Source organism: Nilaparvata lugens, chromosome 3 (assembly GCF_014356525.2).
Source record: "Nilaparvata lugens isolate BPH chromosome 3, ASM1435652v1, whole genome shotgun sequence".
Classification (NCBI taxonomy): Eukaryota; Metazoa; Arthropoda; class Insecta; order Hemiptera; family Delphacidae; genus Nilaparvata; species Nilaparvata lugens.
In genome coordinates, this window is record NC_052506.1 from 30,346,307 (window position 1) to 30,365,247 (window position 18,941).

At 34.6% G+C, this 18,941-nt stretch overlaps 1 protein-coding gene across 1 annotated transcript in view; it reads right to left on the reverse strand.

Annotated features, from left to right (window-relative positions):
* The window catches only part of LOC111064333 (myosin-VIIa), a 45,754-nt gene that overhangs the window by 15,352 nt on the left and 11,461 nt on the right, over nucleotides 1-18,941 (reverse strand). The window contains exons 14-24 of the mRNA XM_039422763.1: nucleotides 18,611-18,721; nucleotides 17,856-18,065; nucleotides 16,859-17,140; nucleotides 15,563-15,780; nucleotides 13,414-13,660; nucleotides 12,402-12,575; nucleotides 11,141-11,368; nucleotides 10,149-10,322; nucleotides 2,353-2,470; nucleotides 793-919; nucleotides 236-405 (exon numbers count right to left, since the gene is read on the reverse strand). Of these exons, the coding sequence (XP_039278697.1) occupies nucleotides 236-405; nucleotides 793-919; nucleotides 2,353-2,470; nucleotides 10,149-10,322; nucleotides 11,141-11,368; nucleotides 12,402-12,575; nucleotides 13,414-13,660; nucleotides 15,563-15,780; nucleotides 16,859-17,140; nucleotides 17,856-18,065; nucleotides 18,611-18,721 (2,059 nt within the window). The remainder of the gene's footprint in view (nucleotides 1-235; nucleotides 406-792; nucleotides 920-2,352; nucleotides 2,471-10,148; nucleotides 10,323-11,140; nucleotides 11,369-12,401; nucleotides 12,576-13,413; nucleotides 13,661-15,562; nucleotides 15,781-16,858; nucleotides 17,141-17,855; nucleotides 18,066-18,610; nucleotides 18,722-18,941) is intronic.

The following is an 18,941-nucleotide window of genomic DNA, read 5'->3' on the forward strand; positions in this document are numbered from 1 at the left end:
GACTCAACAATGTAATTTTCATCAAGAAAGTGAACAATTATTTCACAAAACTCACTGAAAAATTTATCAGCAGGATATTTGGAACTGATGCAGATTAAAAAGAATTATTAAGCCATAAGAAATAGAAATAAAAGACGATAATGTTGATAATTTGAGTGAATATGATATAAATTAATAGTAAACTTGAATACAATTTCGGTGAGTATATCAGTTTCAATCATTATATATAAAATACCTGGAGCTTTGTAATCTTGGAGTGATATAACAAAACTAGATCTCTTCTTCAACCCCTCCAAAAAGTAGACGACAAGATCGCGAATGTCCTCAGCATTTGGGCTTTGGAATGTGAATTCTTCTCCTCTCACTGTTGAAAGTGTAAAAGTTTGTGTGAAAACTTTGTTTGTTCTGCAAAAGAAAAAGAGATGTATTATTTTTAAACCATAATAATTATAATCAATACCATATCTAAGGAATAAAGTACCAACTTAGTATCATTCTAATGGTACCTATGTTATGTTGATTAATGAAGGAGTATGATTATTTAGTCTCCAAAATTAGTACAACGATTCTGGCCAAGAATGATCTTCAACTACTATAAATTGTAGTTCAAAGTTTCTCTATTGATAAACCTAGTTCTATATTGGAATATTTTTCTTCTTTCGACGTGAAATAAAACTGGAATAACTTGAACCGAAATAGAATGAGATAGAAGAATAGAAAAAAAAATATTGAATTAAAATTCTACTGAATGAGAGCATTTGTTATGAAATAACCAACTAAAAGTATCCTTACTTTTGACTGGCTACGGTTGTGATCTCTGGGAAAGAAAGCTCCAGAAGAACTTGCTCCTGATCATCAACAACATACACTCCAGTCCAGTTCACTGCGATTATTACATCATTCTTTGGCAGGTTCGGCCCTGCAATATATGAAAAATAATAGTTTTCAATGGAATACTTCATACAAAAAATTGAATCTTACTCATGAATTAACGCGCATTCTAACGCTTGCGTTTTGAGAATAGGTAGTTATGATTCTCACGCTCATTCGAACGCTTGCGTTTTGAGGAAATGTAGTTATGATTTCCAAACACTTTTATAATTCAATTTTCTGAATGGCTAAATCGATATCAACTTTTTGATAAATTGAAAGCACTATAAATACGTTTAATTCTGAATTTCTGTAAATGTAGAATTGATTGATAGTAAAATTATAATTCAAACTACTATAACAGTGTTTGCATGGAGAGATTCAATTCAATTTCTTTATTCCATTACAAAAACAATGTACAATATAGAACAGAATAATAATTATGGAATAATTATTTCCCCGCATGGACTGTTGATCCGTGCGCGGGGAAAGAGTACACAATCTATACAGGTAATACAAGTGCAAAAAAACAGTCAATAATTTATATTGATTCAAGCTTAACCTATAAATAAAAAAAAATATGTTAAATCCTGTAATGTATAAGATACAAACTGTATGAATGATGATTCACACAGCACAAGTACCCGACTCAGAATACTTCATCTTCCTGTGAGCTATCTGAACTGACGATTTAACAACCTTAAATAGAAAGTACAATATAAAAGCAGAATATAAATAATTAAAATAAATAAGAGAATTGCAAGAGCTCAATCAAATTCCTGACTAGCAAGTAACCCGTGCTCCGCAAGGGTCTTTTTGGTGGCTAGCAATGCAGATGGTGGCTAGCAATTTCTAAGAACTCGATAAATAATAATAGATCCACAATCATTATGAAATTCCATACTAATAAAGTAAAGAACTGGCTTATACAGGTACGGGATAGGAAAATTATGTTTGGCGCATCATCACGTCTGAACTACTGGACTGATTAACTTGAAATTTTGCATATGGATTCTTAATTAACCGAGGATGGTTATAGCCCTATCGTCAATTCTTCAAGATTTCATTAAGTCAAGTTCCAAAAAGACCCTTGCGGAGCACGGGTTACTTGCTGGTCAGGAATTTGATTGAGCTCTTGCAAGACAGTACAAGAGCACTAGCTCACTTCCCAACTTTTTCAATTCAGAACATTGAATGAATGTATCACTGTTAACAGTAAAATTCAAATAACAGTAAATTAAATAGCTTAACTAGTCCCTTTAATATTTTTTTTACGCAAATACTCAACTCAAATGCATTAACGACAATCTTCTTAGCGTTTAATACACCGTTGAAATATAATTGTCCATCAAACTCTTGAAGAAATCTATTGTACCGCATTTAGAGGCTGGAAGACAGCTCATAAATGAGTCATTTAATGATTATTATTATTCACGTGTCATTATAAAAATGAAATTAGAATTGAAGGATATGTTTATTTACCTGAGTTCCGATAAGCTTCATAGAAGCGAGAAAATAATAGAGGCCACTTGAATTTAGCATAGCTAACAACGTCCTCCTTCACTCTCAACACGCCAACCTTCTCTTTTAAATAATAACTCTGAGAAAATAAATTTCAAAAGGAAAGAAAATTAAATGAAGTGGAAATAATAATGAAACAAAATAACAGTAAAACAACAGTACATAAATAAAATATCAAACTAAATAAATAATATTATAATGGAATCATGTTCATACACAAATGTTTCAAAGCCTATTCCAAGCGTCATCTCCAAAATTCCAAATATCATTCTATAAGTATTATTGCTGCCTGGTTTATTTTATAGAAATCACTCCAAAGAGCAGAATTTCAGTTAAAACTAACTACTTGGCAACGTTGGAAGACTGACTGCACGGTGGAAATGACGCTTCAAGTGGTCAATGATTTTTTTTATAGATGAAACAAATAATCAAATTTTTTCAGTCAAATAGTAAAATTAATCTTTAACTAGAACGTAGTTTACGCAAAGCAAATCATGAAGTCAAGTTGCTTTCAACTTAGCCCAAATAGCTTTCAGCTCAGCCCAGGTACGGTAGCTATTGATTCTCAACTGCGATATTGAATTATTCAGAGTAATGTTGTTATTTCACCAATATGAAACATTATTCAAAGTAATTAATTGTCATCTACTGTTGGTAAATTCGGCTTCCATCATATAACGTTGCACATATATTTCTGACGAGATATTTACAATGTCTTTAAAGACTATAGATCGGTGAACTTTCCAATCGAAAAATAATAGTTTAAAACTTTCAACTAAAGGGAGTTTGGCAAACACTCTTCCAAACGTAGGTTTATGGTGTACGATTTAACACTAACGAAAAAATAATAATTTGAAGAACGATTTTCTTCTGGGAATGATCGACGAAAATTACCAATTCCCGACTCGAGGCAAGCTATTTCAAAGCGAGACTGAACTGAAAAAAACAGCCTACCGGCTAGTGAGCGCGACGCACTCAAGTGAAAGAAATACGAACTGAACGAGGAGCGCGCGTCCAATTCAAAAACGAAAAATGAAAACTAGAGCTGGCTCCAACATCCCCCCCGGCTGAAAAGCTATTTTCAGACAAGGCTAGAGAACAAAGAAACGAAAAAACAATGAATAAACGACGAAAGAAATAAAAATAAAACAAAACGAGAATAAAACAAAAAATGCAAAAGGAAAATTATTGAGTAGGCAACGGATACAACTTTGTAGCCGGCCTTTTGAAGCGACCATTGGCGCACCGCACCATAGCCACTCGAACGACACCGTCAGCACCGGGAAATACTTCCTCAATCACCCCAGAGGCCATTTCAACGGTGCGACATTTGGTTGATCCACTAGGACGATTGTACCAACCGTGAGAGGGGTGGAATCCTTACACCATTTCACACGGGTTTGTAATTCATGTAAGTATTCTTTGCGCCAACGACTCCAGAAAGACTGAACCATTTGATTGACTAATTCAAACCGATCCAATCGATTCATTGGACGATCTTCCACATTTAACATAGGAAGGTACTTAAGAGGTGTCAAAGTGAGAAAATGAGCCGGTGTGAGGGCGAGGGGTTCACTCGGATCCGCGCTCATTTGACATAACGGGCGTGAGTTAAGTACAGCCTCAATTTGAACTAAGACAGTGTTCAATTCTTCGTAAGTCAACAACTGGTTACCAATAACTCGAAACAGGTGTGACTTTACTGATTTTATATTCGCCTCCCAAAGACCGCCGAAGTGAGGTGAACCTGGCGGGATGAAATTCCACTCAATGCTATGATCAGCAAGTTCATTCTGGAGCAGGTTTTGATATTCCTTGGAGTTCAGCATCCGTGACAATTTTATTAGCTCATCATAGGCGCCGACGAAGTTGGTACCATTATCGGAATACATGACCTTACAAGGACCTCGTCGAGCAAGGAAACGGCGAAAAGCTGATAAGAACATTTGGGTCGATAAGTCCGAAACTAATTCAATGTGAACGGCTTTAGTTGCCATACAGACAAAAAGACAAATGTACGATTTAAATATGAAAGGATTCCGACGCCTGGCCATGGTGATTCGAATGGGTCCACCATAATCAACTCCACATTGGACGAATGGTTTAGACGACAGAGTTCTACAGGCTGGCAGATTGCCCATTTTCGGCGGTGTAAGAGTGGGACGATAGTGAAAACACTTGTTACATTTTCGTACATGACTCCTTATAAGGACACGGGCTGATAAAATCCAATATTTTTGTCTCAAAATAGACGCCAATAAATGAGGTCCAGCGTGACAGTGCTTTTCATGAAAATAATCAATCAAAAGCGTGACCAATGGATCATTTTTCGGTAATATAATCGGATGACAGCTGTCATAATTCAACTCAGAATTTTGTAAACGTCCACCCACACGAATAATATCATGATCAAGAAAGGGTGACAGTTGTTGAAGATGAGAAGTACATTCTTTCCCAGCTTTCAATTCCAGTAATTCTTTCGAAAAATGAATTTTTTGTACGACTTTACACAAATGTTTTTCTGCCAAATCGAAATCTAATTCATGAGGTTTAGGCAATAGACGAAGTACTTTCAATATTAACACCATGATACGCAATAGACGTTGGTAGTTGGAACAACGAGCAATTAAAAGATGAATCGAATTAATAGATGAATTTTCCGACTGTACTACAGTGACAATTGAGTGAACCTTGACCTCAGGTAGACACTCTATAGGTTCCAGATCGACCTTGACGGGCCAATCACTCTCTTCTAACATTAGCCAAGAGGGGCCAGACCACCACAAATCATGATTAATTATTTCAGAAGGGGATAAACCTCTCGAAATGGGATCAGCTGGGTTTGAATTTCCTGCCACGTGTAACCAGTCGTTGATAGGACAGTCTTGAATTTTCGTAACTCGATTAGCGACGAAAGATTGCCATCTAGATGGACAGCCCCTGATCCAATGTAAGACAACAGTTGAATCCGATAATGCAACAACGCGAGTCACGTGACAACGAAGGCTCAAAACAGAGACAACAACCTGTATTAATTCAGCGAGCAAGAGCGCCGCGCATAATTCAAGCCTAGGTATGGATAAAGTCTTAGATGGCGCGACTTTTGATTTAGCGCACAACAATGTGATAGTTGCAGGTTGCATATCCATTTGAGATTTTATGTAGATCACACCACCATAACCTAAAGTCGATGCATCACAGAAACCAATGACAGTAATTTTCGAATCATTCATCACTCCTAAATGACGTGGTATGAAGAGATTGGACAATAAAGGGAACTCCTTCTGACATGTCTCCCATTGAAGCGCAATAGAGGGAGGTACTGAATCGTCCCAATCAAGACCAGCATTCCATAATTGTTTAATTAAACATTTAAGAAACAAAGTTAGGGGTGACAAGAGTCCCAAAGGATCGAAAATGCGTGCTACTACCGATAAAATGTGACGTTTGGTAGGAACAGACTGATTAGGATTCACTGAAAAACAAAACGAATCACTACCAGGTTGCCATTTCAAACCTAGGACAGCCAACAAATTTCCCATCTCGAAATCTTTAGACAAGGCCGATTTTTCATCTTCCGAGAAATCATTCATCAATTCAGGTGAATTGGAACTCCATTTAGTAAGTTCGAATCCGCCTCTCTCGAACAATTCTTTAGCCTGACTACAAAGACGATTTGCTTCACCTAAAGAAGACACACTTGTCACCAAATCATCCATAAACATGTCACTCGGAATACGAGCTTTAGCATCAGGGAAATTTTCACCTTCTTCTTGAACAAGTTGATGGACAGTTCTGAGAGCTAGAAACGGTGACTCACTCAGACCAAATACGACAGTTTTTAATTCAAAAATTTGTATGGGATCATTGGACGAAAATCTCCATAACAAACGCTGAAATTTGCGACACGATTCATCGACAAGAATCTGTCTATACATCTGCTTTATATCAGCAGTTACAGCGATAGAAAATAACCGAAAATTGACTAACAGAACGAAAATATCCGTTTGCAACTTGGGGCCGATATGAAGTATATCATTCAATGATACTCCAGTAGTAGTTTTCGCGCCTGCGTCAAAGACAATACGCAAAGGCGTTGATTGACTCTGAGTTTTGATTACAGCATGATGAGGTATAAAATAACCACTTTTATCACTCTGATTTTTTATCAATTCCATGTGTCCTTGTTTGAGATAATCCAAGAGGACATCGTGATACACTAAACGCATGTTTGGATCACGTGCCAGTCGTTTCTCCAAACTGATGAGTCGACGTTCTGACATAGCATAAGAATCACCAAGACAATCAGGGGATTTTGAAAACGATAATGAGACAACGAATCTACCCGAATTTTCACGACGAACGGACGATGCAAAATCCTTCTCGCATTCCAACTCATCAGCAGTGAGTTGTTTTCCTACATCTGGAACGCTTTCCACTTCCAAAATTTTCGAACTAACTTATCCAACGGTGATGTTAGACAAGTCATCAAACACGTTGAATTTTCTGAAGATTGAGTTAAAATAGGGGCTCTACCCATCAAAATATAACCGAAAACACTTTCCAAGGCCATCAAATAATTCGAATCAATTTCCACACGACCATTTCGGAAAATATGGGGCACTAATTCAGCTCCTATAATAGCGTCAATTTCGCTGGGAATGTGATAACTTTCATCAGCAAGTCGAAGACCAAACAAATTTGATAATTTAGAATTATCAATTTTACTAGTGGGAAGCTGTTCCATGATTTTTTCGACAACTAATGGTTCAATGGAAAATTTAACACTAGAATCGAGTCGAGATTGAAGCGTGACAAAAGTACGACCAAAAACTGATTGCGAATTTCCGCCAAAACCATTCACAATTAATTGGAAAGGAGAAATCGATAGTTGCAATTTACGACAAAGTTTACGAGTAATGAAATGACTTTGACTAGCTGAATCAACTAAAACTCTTATTTTGTGCAATCTACCTCTCTTATCAGGTACCTCGACTTGAGCAGTTGATAGTAGAACACTATACGGTGCCGACTTCGAATCGATAGAACAACAGGTAATAGTATTATTTTCTACCTTTTTCGCATCCGAATTTGATGACGAATTTGAAGCATTTCCGAAATGTAAAAGCGAATTATGCTTCTGACTACATTCCTCGCAGTTGGAAGAAGTACAATCTTTACTACGATGGGCTGGCGAGAAACATTTCAAACAGCAACCCTTCTCCTTAACAAAACGAAAACGGTCCCAAGGTGATAACTGACGAAAAAGACGACAATTGATCAATTTATGATTTGTCATCGAACATTTCAGACATTCTGATATTTTTACCGGTGATTTGGTCACTTGCGAATTCGATTGAACAACCAACACTTTGGATTTTGGTATTGGTTTCACTACTGGCTTGCATTGTTTAGACGATTCGTCATGCGGTAACGATTTAATCTGCCTTTCGATGAATGAAACAAAATCAGTATATGTGGGATCATCCTTAGTATGAACTGAAGCTTCAAATGCCTTTCGAGAAACAGGATCTAAAATTTTCAACGCTTGGAACAGAAATATTGCATCAGATACATCTTCACCTCGTAGGCGTTTTAAAGCAGTAATTGAACCACAGAACTGATCGACTATAGAAACTAAACCTGCACGAGACTCAGATTTTAGACAATTGAATTCGAAAATTTGTTTCAAGTACACATTTGAGAGTGAGCGGGGGTCATTGAACCGCTTAATTAATGCATCCCAAATAATTTCATAATTATTAGCAATAGGTGGTAGATGACGTGAAATATTAGCCGCTTCTCCAGATAGTTTGGACACCAGATATTGGACCTTTTGTTGATTTGGAATCGATTTGTTGTCATGAATCATGCATTTAAACATTTCGTAGAATACCGCCCATTTTGATTGATCTCCGTCGAACACAGGAATTTCAATTTTCGGTAAAATATTAGACGAATCCTTATTGGAAGATACAGGTTGAGCCGGGGTAGAAACACTAGGTACAACCTGACTGCGTTTTTTCAATTCACTAGCAATTGCTTCCATATGTTCGAACATTTCCATATGTGAACTACTAAATTTGGGTACAAATTCCGGGTCTTTTTCCATTTCAAGCTCCTGTATTTCCATTTCAACAGCTTCATAATCCTGAACAGTTTTAAGAGTGGAACTATAGAGAATTAGAAATTGTTTAGCACTAGCTTCTTCTTTTAAAGCCTTTTTCGACAATTCGAAAGTACGTTGAATACGATAGAAATATTGCTCAAGTTTAGCTCGTTTGAGCTTTAACTTCTTTTCACTCATGATTGGATATTGGAAAGGTCTTAATGATTTTCATTTACTGATTTTCGAATAAAATTACGAATGCAACAATGAACGATTTTCATTGATGATTCAAGCAAGCAAAATGATAATGCTAGTACAAATTGAACAGATAAAGCTCAATAGACGAAGCAAGCTAAGCGATAACGTTATCAGCATTGCAAAGTAACGGTTCCGATCGGACAATAGAGATAAGAGTGAACCAACTTGATCGGCTCAATTCATAATGTACAAACAGGTTTGAACCCTAGCATGCACAAACGATTTACAATAAAATTGGATAAATGCTTGCCAAATATTTGAATAAAAAATAGCCAATAAAATCCGGCCCGGAGGACCAGTGTAAACTCTAAGGTTCAACTTTAAGAAATTTATATTGATTTTAAATTTGTAATCAATAATTTTGATGTAAAGTGGACTGTATTGAATAGAAAAGAAACAAGTGATATCTCTACAGAAACAAGTACATGCAATGAATATATAAAAGAACAACTCACCGAAAATCTGCAGAGTACCTAATGTAATATTTATATTATTGAGCTTACAACTCCCAGGTAAGGTATTCAGGTGTCCCCGAGGTAGGAGATAGATCGGTGAACTTTCCAATCGAAAAATAATAGTTTAAAACTTTCAACTAAAGGGAGTTTGGCAAACACTCTTCCAAACGTAGGTTTATGGTGTACGATTTAACACTAACGAAAAAATAATAATTTGAAGAACGATTTTCTTCTGGGAATGATCGACGAAAATTACCAATTCCCGACTCGAGGCAAGCTATTTCAAAGCGAGACTGAACTGAAAAAGACAGCCAACCGGCTAGTGAGCGCGACACACTCAAGTGAAAGAAATACGAACTGAACGAGGAGCGCGTGTCCAATTCAAAAACGAAAAATGAAAACTAGAGCTGGCTCCAACAAGCAGAATTTCAGTTAAAACTAACTACTTGGCAACGTTGGAAGACTGACTGCACGGTGGAAATGACGCTTCAAGTGGTCAATGTTTTTTTTATATATGAAACAAATAATCAATTTTTTTCAGTCAAATAGTAAAATTAATCTTTAACTAGAACGTAGTTTACGCAAAGCAAATCATGAAGTCAAGTTGCTTTCAACTTAGCCCAAATAGCTTTCAGCTCAGCCCAGGTACGGTAGCTATTGATTCTCAACTGCGATATTGAATTATTCAGAGTAATGTTGATATTTCACCAATATGAAACATTATTCAAAGTAATTAATAGTCAAATCTCAAAGAAATGAAATAATAAATTGGAATATTCGGTGAACGAGACTAAGCAATTGAGATGTGTTGTTCTCAGATTTTTCAAGTTTTTTCTTTGAAAAATTCCAACTATGTAGGTGAAATTGAACGGAGTAATGAAACAGTTTATCGATCCAATGAAAAATATTCTTTAAAGAAAGATTTAGGCACTGACCTTTTTATATGCTTGCACTATTAGAGTTGCCCATCTATCAATGGACTTTTCAGCGTTTGTGAGACAATAGTCGGGTATGTAGTTGGGAAGCAGATTTAATAATCGTTCCATGTTCAGCTCTGTATTGTACTCAATGTAATACTGTTGTGCTGCTATCATTGCCAGATCCTCTTCCTAAATCAAAGAATGATTCAACTTAATCCACCATAGACATGTTTAAGTCCTGTATTTTTTAATGTTATTGGCTGAAGATTATTGGAAGCCTCCGAGCAATTGTTGCTCATGTGCTTGAATAAGGAGAAATATTCTGATTCGATGTGAGAGTAAATGAGTTAAACAACCTACAAAAGGTTCAAAATAACCGGGAAATGATTTCTGAAACACATATCTCTGATGATTGAAAGAGTTTCAAGCAATCACTTGACCATAGGTAATTACGAGCAACTGTCGATTTTATAATTCGAGAAGTAATATCCACTACTATCATTGTGCAGATGTAAATGTGGAATATATTATCTAAATATTTGAATTTCAAAAGATACTCCAAAGTATAATAAAATCATAATCAAATTACATTTAATCGTTGCATTGCCAAATAGTTATTCTTATAGAGGAATTTGGTTTGTTTACAATAAAGTTTATAGAGTGACTGATTAATTATATATTTCCAAACATCATAACCAGAACCTGTGCCAAAATATTTGTATTATAAGAATTGTGTAATGTACGCCGACTTTAACTGATATCGATAATGAAATCAGTTTCTATAAATATATCTCAAAGATAATCAATATATTAATTAAAAACAGGTAGTATTATATTCGTTTCACATTTTAATACATTCTCAAGTGTAAAAAAGAATGTATCAAAAAATTATCAGTATTGTATTATAGAAAGCTTCAAATAGACCCACATTTGAAGTAGGTCATCACTATAAAAAATATTTCTTATCAGACATCATACATTAAAATACTGGTCAGCTAGATTCATACCTTATCACATCGATATTCTCCAAATTTGACTCCTCTGACAACTTGCTGATAGATGAGATTGGTGGCAACCTGGTCCTCGGTTGGCTCATGCCAAGGTGCGAATATCTCTTTCCTGAAAAACAACCTCCAAGGCGCGTTTCTCTCTTGTGCACCCTGCTCTTTGGCATACTGTTCGCACTGGGATATGGCATCCATCACATGATCACCGCCACTGCCCAGAGATGAAACCTGTCGAAAAATAGATAAAAGAGGTAAATCAACACTTTGATAAATATTGATGTTTCTAAAATTTATCAATTGATTAAATTGCGTGCCATAATGAAGTAAAATCACAATTTTATTCTACTAAATTTCTTATTATACAACTGATATTTGTGTAAACACAATACTATTCTTCTTGTTTACTGAAATTCTAGTAATGTTTTTATTTCATTATGAAACAATATTTTACAACATCACTGACTACATTGGTCTGTGAAACGAATTATTCGAAAGAGAGAGATTACCGTCCGAATTCTAGGAAACTTAAAAATAAAATATATTGAACCTATATAGATTTAATAAATATATTGGCTCATTAGATTCAAAAAGTGTCCTAGAAACTGAGGCTAAGGACTTTACAGAATTACAAGACTGCAATGAACAGTATTAGTATTATTTATTGCAGATGTTGCCCAGTTGTTGTAATGGGAAGTGCGTGAGTGATTGATGAGATGATCAATCGTCCATGCCTTCCGGCGGGATTCGAACCACTGAAGCAGGCGGCGGTGTAAGCAGACTGAAGGTTGCAACGTCCCAGACCACTAGACCAACCTGTTCGGTAAATCGAATTCTCATATCGCATATTATAAGACTAGAAGCCTCTTCCATGAAAACATGGACATTTTTATAGAAGTAAATTACTTTTTTGTATTCAACCTAGATAGTACAATGAACCATGTATTCACAACAGTTTTACTTCTGAAGTATTGGGGCACATTATCTCTATAAAATATGAATGTTATATCATAACATGGCTTCTCTAATGCTACAGGCCCAAAAGCATACAAAGTACACATTATAATGTATTACAGAAAAGAGTGAGAAACATGTTGAATGGATTTTAGGATTTGAATTCATCATAACTCAAACACATTTTATTACAGCTTCACTCACCATGAGTGAGTAGGCCTATACACCAATGCAAAGTTTTGAATGGTTCGTGATGTGATTTTATTTCACCCGATTTTCGATATGCTTGGAAGTTATAATAAGCACTCACCTTATCGAACAGAGCTATGTACAATGAGAATCCAAATTGATCCTTCAGTCCAATTTTATCGGAGAGCTGGTTGCAGAGCTCTCTTGCAGTTGTAGCAGAATCAGCGAGTAAGGTTTTTGTGTTGCCATCCATGAATGTTATAGGCAGCATTATAGGTTTCTTTGATTTTGTTGCCTGAAAAAATCGCAAAATGATAATATTGAGAATGTATTAACTACATATTATGATATAATAGCATAGTACCAAACAAATATCATTGACGAATCACCGAATGTTGTATCAAGCTGATCTTTGAGTCGATTGCTGGCAAAGTTTCTTGAAAATATTAGAAATTGATTAAATACTTGAGAACAACTTCGCAAATGAATCTAATTCATGTTTCATCGTACATTGTGTCGATGTTATATTATGGCAAATCAAACTATTTATGCTGTATTATACTTCTTTTCATCCATATAACAGTTTGATATAATTGGAGAAATATCACCATTAGACATTTCTCACAGAGCAATCATACAACTGAGATTTAAAGACTTCACTGTATTTTTTCAGCTTCATACTTTTTCATAGCTGAATTTTGTTTCCATGTTTGAATGTTACCCTGGTACAGAGACTGGAACATTTTCAAAGTTCATATCTGAGAGCTGAGATTAATAAATTATAAGTACCGTTATTGTCGCTTTAAAAACTGGAAACTGAATTACACCAAATTTAACAAAATATGAATTCACTTCATTTTCCTAGATGATCACTAGATTCTGTAGTGATTAAGAATTTCTCTAGGCATTGCTAAATGATATCTTCTAATGCATGCATACAATGATAATTATGTATAAAACATTCAAGTGCTTGGTTTCATCACTGAAGATGATACTATAATCTTCTAATATTCTAGTGTAATAAATTGGGGTTGAAATTGAGTGAATACAGATTGCAATAAACAAAATGGATGGAATAATGAAAGTGTAATTTCTATATAATGATTGGGTATTTAATAATGAGTTACACACACCTGAAGCTCAAGCCAACTGGGAGGCTGATTCCTTGTTCCATTGTTGAATGTTCTCTTGAGTCTGTCCTCACAGTAGGGCGCATAGCCGGGTGGTCCCTCCCTGATGAACGCTCGCAAGTAGCTGACAAACTTCTCGGAAGGAGCAAAGCAGCCAACGCATAGTGACAGTAGAATCCAACCTCTAGCGTGGGAGGACTTCGATGGGTTGTTGGTCAGTTGTTTACAAATTTGACAGTAGATTTCGTCCCTAAAAAGGCGAATGAACTCGTTATTATCACTGCACAACTATGAGATATTAGCTGAAGACCTTTTAACATTCCAATGTTGATTTATAAACTACAAATGTTATCCAACAACAAAATGTTGAACAACAATTGTTAATTCACAAACGGAAAACATTGAAACCTTTTTGCTAGAGTTTGATCCATAGAGGCTTGATGAGGAGACTGCATTCGGTACCGTATTGTGTCATTGAATTAGAAAGATATAATTATCTAGGATACTGAATATTATTATTGGAAATATTCACATATCCTTTAAAAATAATCAAGTTTGCAACTTTTAATTTAGAAGGTTTTACATACAAAACCTTGTTATAAGTGTACATACACCCCATGTTCTAAGTATGTTGTACCCAATAATTATATAGATTCCGTATATCAATGATTATAGTCTAGCTGAAGAAATTTCAGAAAAACTTAAATAAAAAGATAATAGTTTCATTTCACATGATCTAGGGTTGTAAATATTGATACATTCAAAAGATATGATGTGTTCATTGAAAAATTAGCATGACAGGTTGAAAAAAATGTATGATATAAGTAAACGTACATTTTTTGAAGTGCTACTTGCACAAGGAAATATTGTCTGCAAGCAGGAATATAAAAAAACTATCAAATAACTTGACCTCAAAAAAAAGAAAATTAGAGCATTGCAGAATGGAATCTAAATGGATTGCCCAATTTCAAAAAGGTTTATCGTCACGGTATGAAGGAAGGCTCAACATCAACAAATTAAATATAGAAGAATGCATCACAATACGAATTGAAATATAAATACAAATTCAATATTAAATAGGTACATTTCCAAAAATGTAAACGTTTTTCAAAAAATTAATCTTTCGTTTATTGATGTTAAGCCATTTTTCATATTGTAACGAAAAATCTTTTTTTGAAATTGGGCGATTCATTCAGATTCCCCTCTGCGATGCTGTAATTATTTCCCTTGTGGGTTATCTTTCATGTTGAGGTAAAGTTCATAATGATTTTTTTTCTACAACCGCTCGTAAAGTTCTTCTTTACGAACTGAAAACTCATCATAAAACAGTTACTTTGTGAGGAGCGAGCGATAATCTACTTTACGCTCGCCAGCTGTTTACTTTACCGCTCGCTAACCGCAGCGCATGTGCAGTAGGCTATATTTTAGAAAAATGCAATTCCAATAAGTTCATGTCCCTACTTTTTCGCCCCATTTCCTACGGTCATGGTACCAAAGTCTCGTAGAGCGTTGTCTCTCACGGTGAAGGTCCCAGGTTCAAATCACGGTCCTACCAAATATTTTTTGCAGATGATACTAATTGTTTTATCATATTCTAATAATAAATCATTATAAAATAAATTATTATGATTGGATAGAATAATCAAATTCTATCATTTTATTATTATTACATTGATTTATCAAAATAATTGGATAAATTATAAAAAAACTGTTTATTGTATTGGAATCCAATACTGCAGTTGTAGAAAAAATATTGTATGTAATTCGAGCGGAAAGCTTCTTTATCGCTCTCGTCAAAATTAACAGTTAAACTGTCTTGACTCGAGCGATAAAGTCGCGTTTTACGCTCTTAATATATAAATAACTATTTCCTATTCCTGCTTGAAAATATAGTTAGCATGTTGTAGAGCCATCCAGAATTGTACAACCCATATTAGTTGTAGACTTGTTAGACACAGTTAGCTTATGTTAAGGTAAATTTCATAATGATTTTTTCTCTATTCCTGCTTGTAGACAATACTTTCTTGAGCAAATACCACTCCTTAAAATGTCAGTTGGCCTATTTAATCCTATTTGAAAAAAGGTAATTCATTTAGAAACATTATCTTATACATAAACAATACAGACAGACGTTTGTTAGTGGATGAATGACCTGAGTTCGGCTCTTAGGATGCCGTGTCCAATGATGAAGTGCAGCTTCTCGAGGTTGGAGGTGGGCCGTGCCTCGAGCCATGACTGGTAGCTGTCGGCGGTGTACTCGTCGTCCTGCAGTCGCCGCCTCACGTCCTCACCAAGCTTGTTCTTGCGCTTCAGCGTCAGCGACACCAGTTTGTGTCTGATCGAACGCGGCTTCTGCTTCAGAAAACTCTCCTATAAAGTGCACACACCACACAAACACCTCGATTACCAACGAGCACATGCACAGCAAAGCACACCAATGCTGTTATTTGTTCAACAGTAAGCACAATATATCTAGATTATACACTAGTTTGAGAAGGAATAAGTTATTTGTTAGAATAAAGAGTAATTTCACTTGGAAAATACTTGTTAGTTTGAAAGGAATGTGTTGTTAGAATAGTTACGATTAATGGCAGCCTACGGTATTTAGTTTACTTAAAATGTTATTACCGTAATCGTATTAATAATTTTATGGGCTTGAAGAAATGGTTATGATGTCATCTTTGTTATCTCAAACAAATGAATTATAAGCATACAAATAAATTAAACCAACATATTATAATATTCGCTGTTATTCGCCTCCTAATACTTTTCAGTGTTAGTGATCATGTTAATGTTAGTTAATTCTCTATAAAAATTTAAAGTTATCAATTAATTAGAGAGTAGAAAAATTCATTAGTAATTTGACTAAATACTAACACCACATAAAATAATCTAATATTCAAAGAGTCAAAGACAACTATACTCCCAGTCATGCTGTAAATACCATACTGTATGATTCTGTATCATAACAAAAGTAGTCTCAAGATGACATCAGTATCTCTTTCTAGTTCCTAACAACATAATATTCTGTTTATGGACATACAGGTAGATACAAGCTTTGAAATATTCTGTTGCTATTGCTTTATTCATTATCAGAAAGGGAATTCTATGTATGCTGACCGTTGTTGTTGAATTACATCAACTTTCATACAAATACTTATTGAAATTTAAATATAAAATTCCTGCGAAATTGAAAATGTACTTTTTTAAATAAATCTTTGCTTTCGCAGTTATTTTTCTCTAATAACAGACAACTGTATAATGAGAGAGTATCTTGCAGAATATCTTTGATAATTCACACTTTTAAACATTATGAGAAATTTGAGTGATAAAAATAATAGAATATAAAATTCTCTGGAAATTTGGATAATTTCTAATACGTTAAAACCCCAGTTGCAGCAATAAAAACAATCAAATTCTTTCATTAAAAAATATCTGGATTCAAAACGATCCTCATCAGTTTGATTAATAATTGAAGATTGAATAGATCATGGGAGTTTACTTGTAGTTTGAAGTATTTTTGATCACTTACCAATTGATCTCCTTGGGTATGCAGCGGCAGAAGTGGATGTTTGAGTGGTTTTCTGGAGTACATATGGGTGACGTTACCCTGGAAGTACGTTGCCGCAAACTTTTGAAATTTGAACTCCGACAAGTCTTCTTCATCCTCAGAGCCAAGCTGCATCGTGCTGATCACCTCTTGCTGGTCGGCTTTGGCCGTCGGCAAATCCTAAAAAATTCACGAGATGCATTTGAAATAACAAATATCAGTTAACATTTTTCACAATCATGTGAATCAATGGAATTAATAAAAAATATCTGCTCATCATCCGGAATCAACTATAATTTGATCAAAAACCAATATGATTTATTGGAATATTCTAAATTTATTTATGATCTCAAGGAAAAATGAATAGGCTACACAACTGTAAAAAATGATGAAAAAACTCGAAGAATTTCTACAGAATAGGTAGACAGTATAATTATAATTATTAACTATATTTGATAATTATTTAATTAACTATAATTTGATCAAAAGCCAATATGATTTGTTGAAATATTCTAAATTTATTTATGATCTCAAGGAAAAATGAATAGGCTACACAACTGTAAAAAATGATGAAAAAACTCAAAGAATTCCTACAGAATAGGTAGACAGTATAATTATAAGTTTAGGCTTCAATAAATTATAAATTGTTCATTGGATTCATATTTAAGAGTATTTGGTGGAGTATTTAATGAATCAAGAAAGTAGTTTCCAATTCACAGTAAAGCTGAAATTATTTGATAATTGTTCCTTTACATTGAAACCAGAATTAAGTACCAGATCGAGTAAAAAATATTAATGAAAAGTGGGCTTCATGTGAGAATAGTAATTCGTAACAATTTATAAATAATAAGTATGTGAACAAGTACCGGTAAGGTGAATATTATTGTGAACTCACCATGAAAACTGAGGTTTCTCTGGCTGAGTTGGGTGCTTCGCTGCTAGAATCTGGTAGGAAGTCGAACATGGCTTCAACTAGCTTACTGTCATCAACTGGTTCATCTTGCTTTTTAGCTGCGTCGTTTATGAGATTCTTCTTTATTTCCATTCTTCTCCTCTCTTCCAATTCCAGTTCAACTTCTTTCCTCTCCAACTCCTCCATTCTTTCCTGCAGGAAAAAAAGAATGAAATGTGTATTGTAAATATCGTGAAGATCCTTTCAAAACTTAAGAGATGGGAAATTGTTTTTATTCAGTAATACATTCTAAAATGTTTGTTTGAGAATTAGATAACATTCCATATTGTTTGTTAACGACTCACAACAATGTAATTGACATAAAAAATCAATAAATTAATGAGAAATTTTATGTTCATCAAAGAATAACAAACAATAATTTTATTTTCAAATTGAGAGCTATTTTTCTAATCAATGGTACTTCCAAATCAAGTTGAGAGATTTTCAAAGACAGAATTATCATCGATGATATCCAGAATCAATAAAGATACTCAACCAATAAAGATGCGTAGCCTACTTTTACAATTCATACAAGTTTTCATATTTATTTATTTCATTTCCATGTAGGCTAAGTTATAATAAAATGGCAGGATATCAAACAATAAAAAACAATGTTAATAATTGTTTACAGTAACAAAGATTCACTTCTTCAATTAAACAATTTGAATTTACATGTTTGATCGAAGAGAATTTCTCACCCGGTAGTTTTGTTCGGCTATTTCCTTGGCTCGCTTGTTCCCTTGCTCCTTCAGTTCACGCTCCTCTTTCTTTCTCAGCTTCAAGGCTTCTATTTGACTCCTGTATTCAAACTGGAAAAATAGATTAAACAGGAGGATAAGTTGAATTATTCAGAAAGCTTTGCAAATTCCCTTCACAATGAGTTAGTATCAAACGAGATTCGACATCATAAACCATTCGTCACCAAGATACATAGCATAACAATAGTATGTTGAGCTTTTATAACAATACGGTATATGAGTTTCTTAATATTTGTACAATACGGTTTCACTGAAGCCCGTTCCCTTTTAT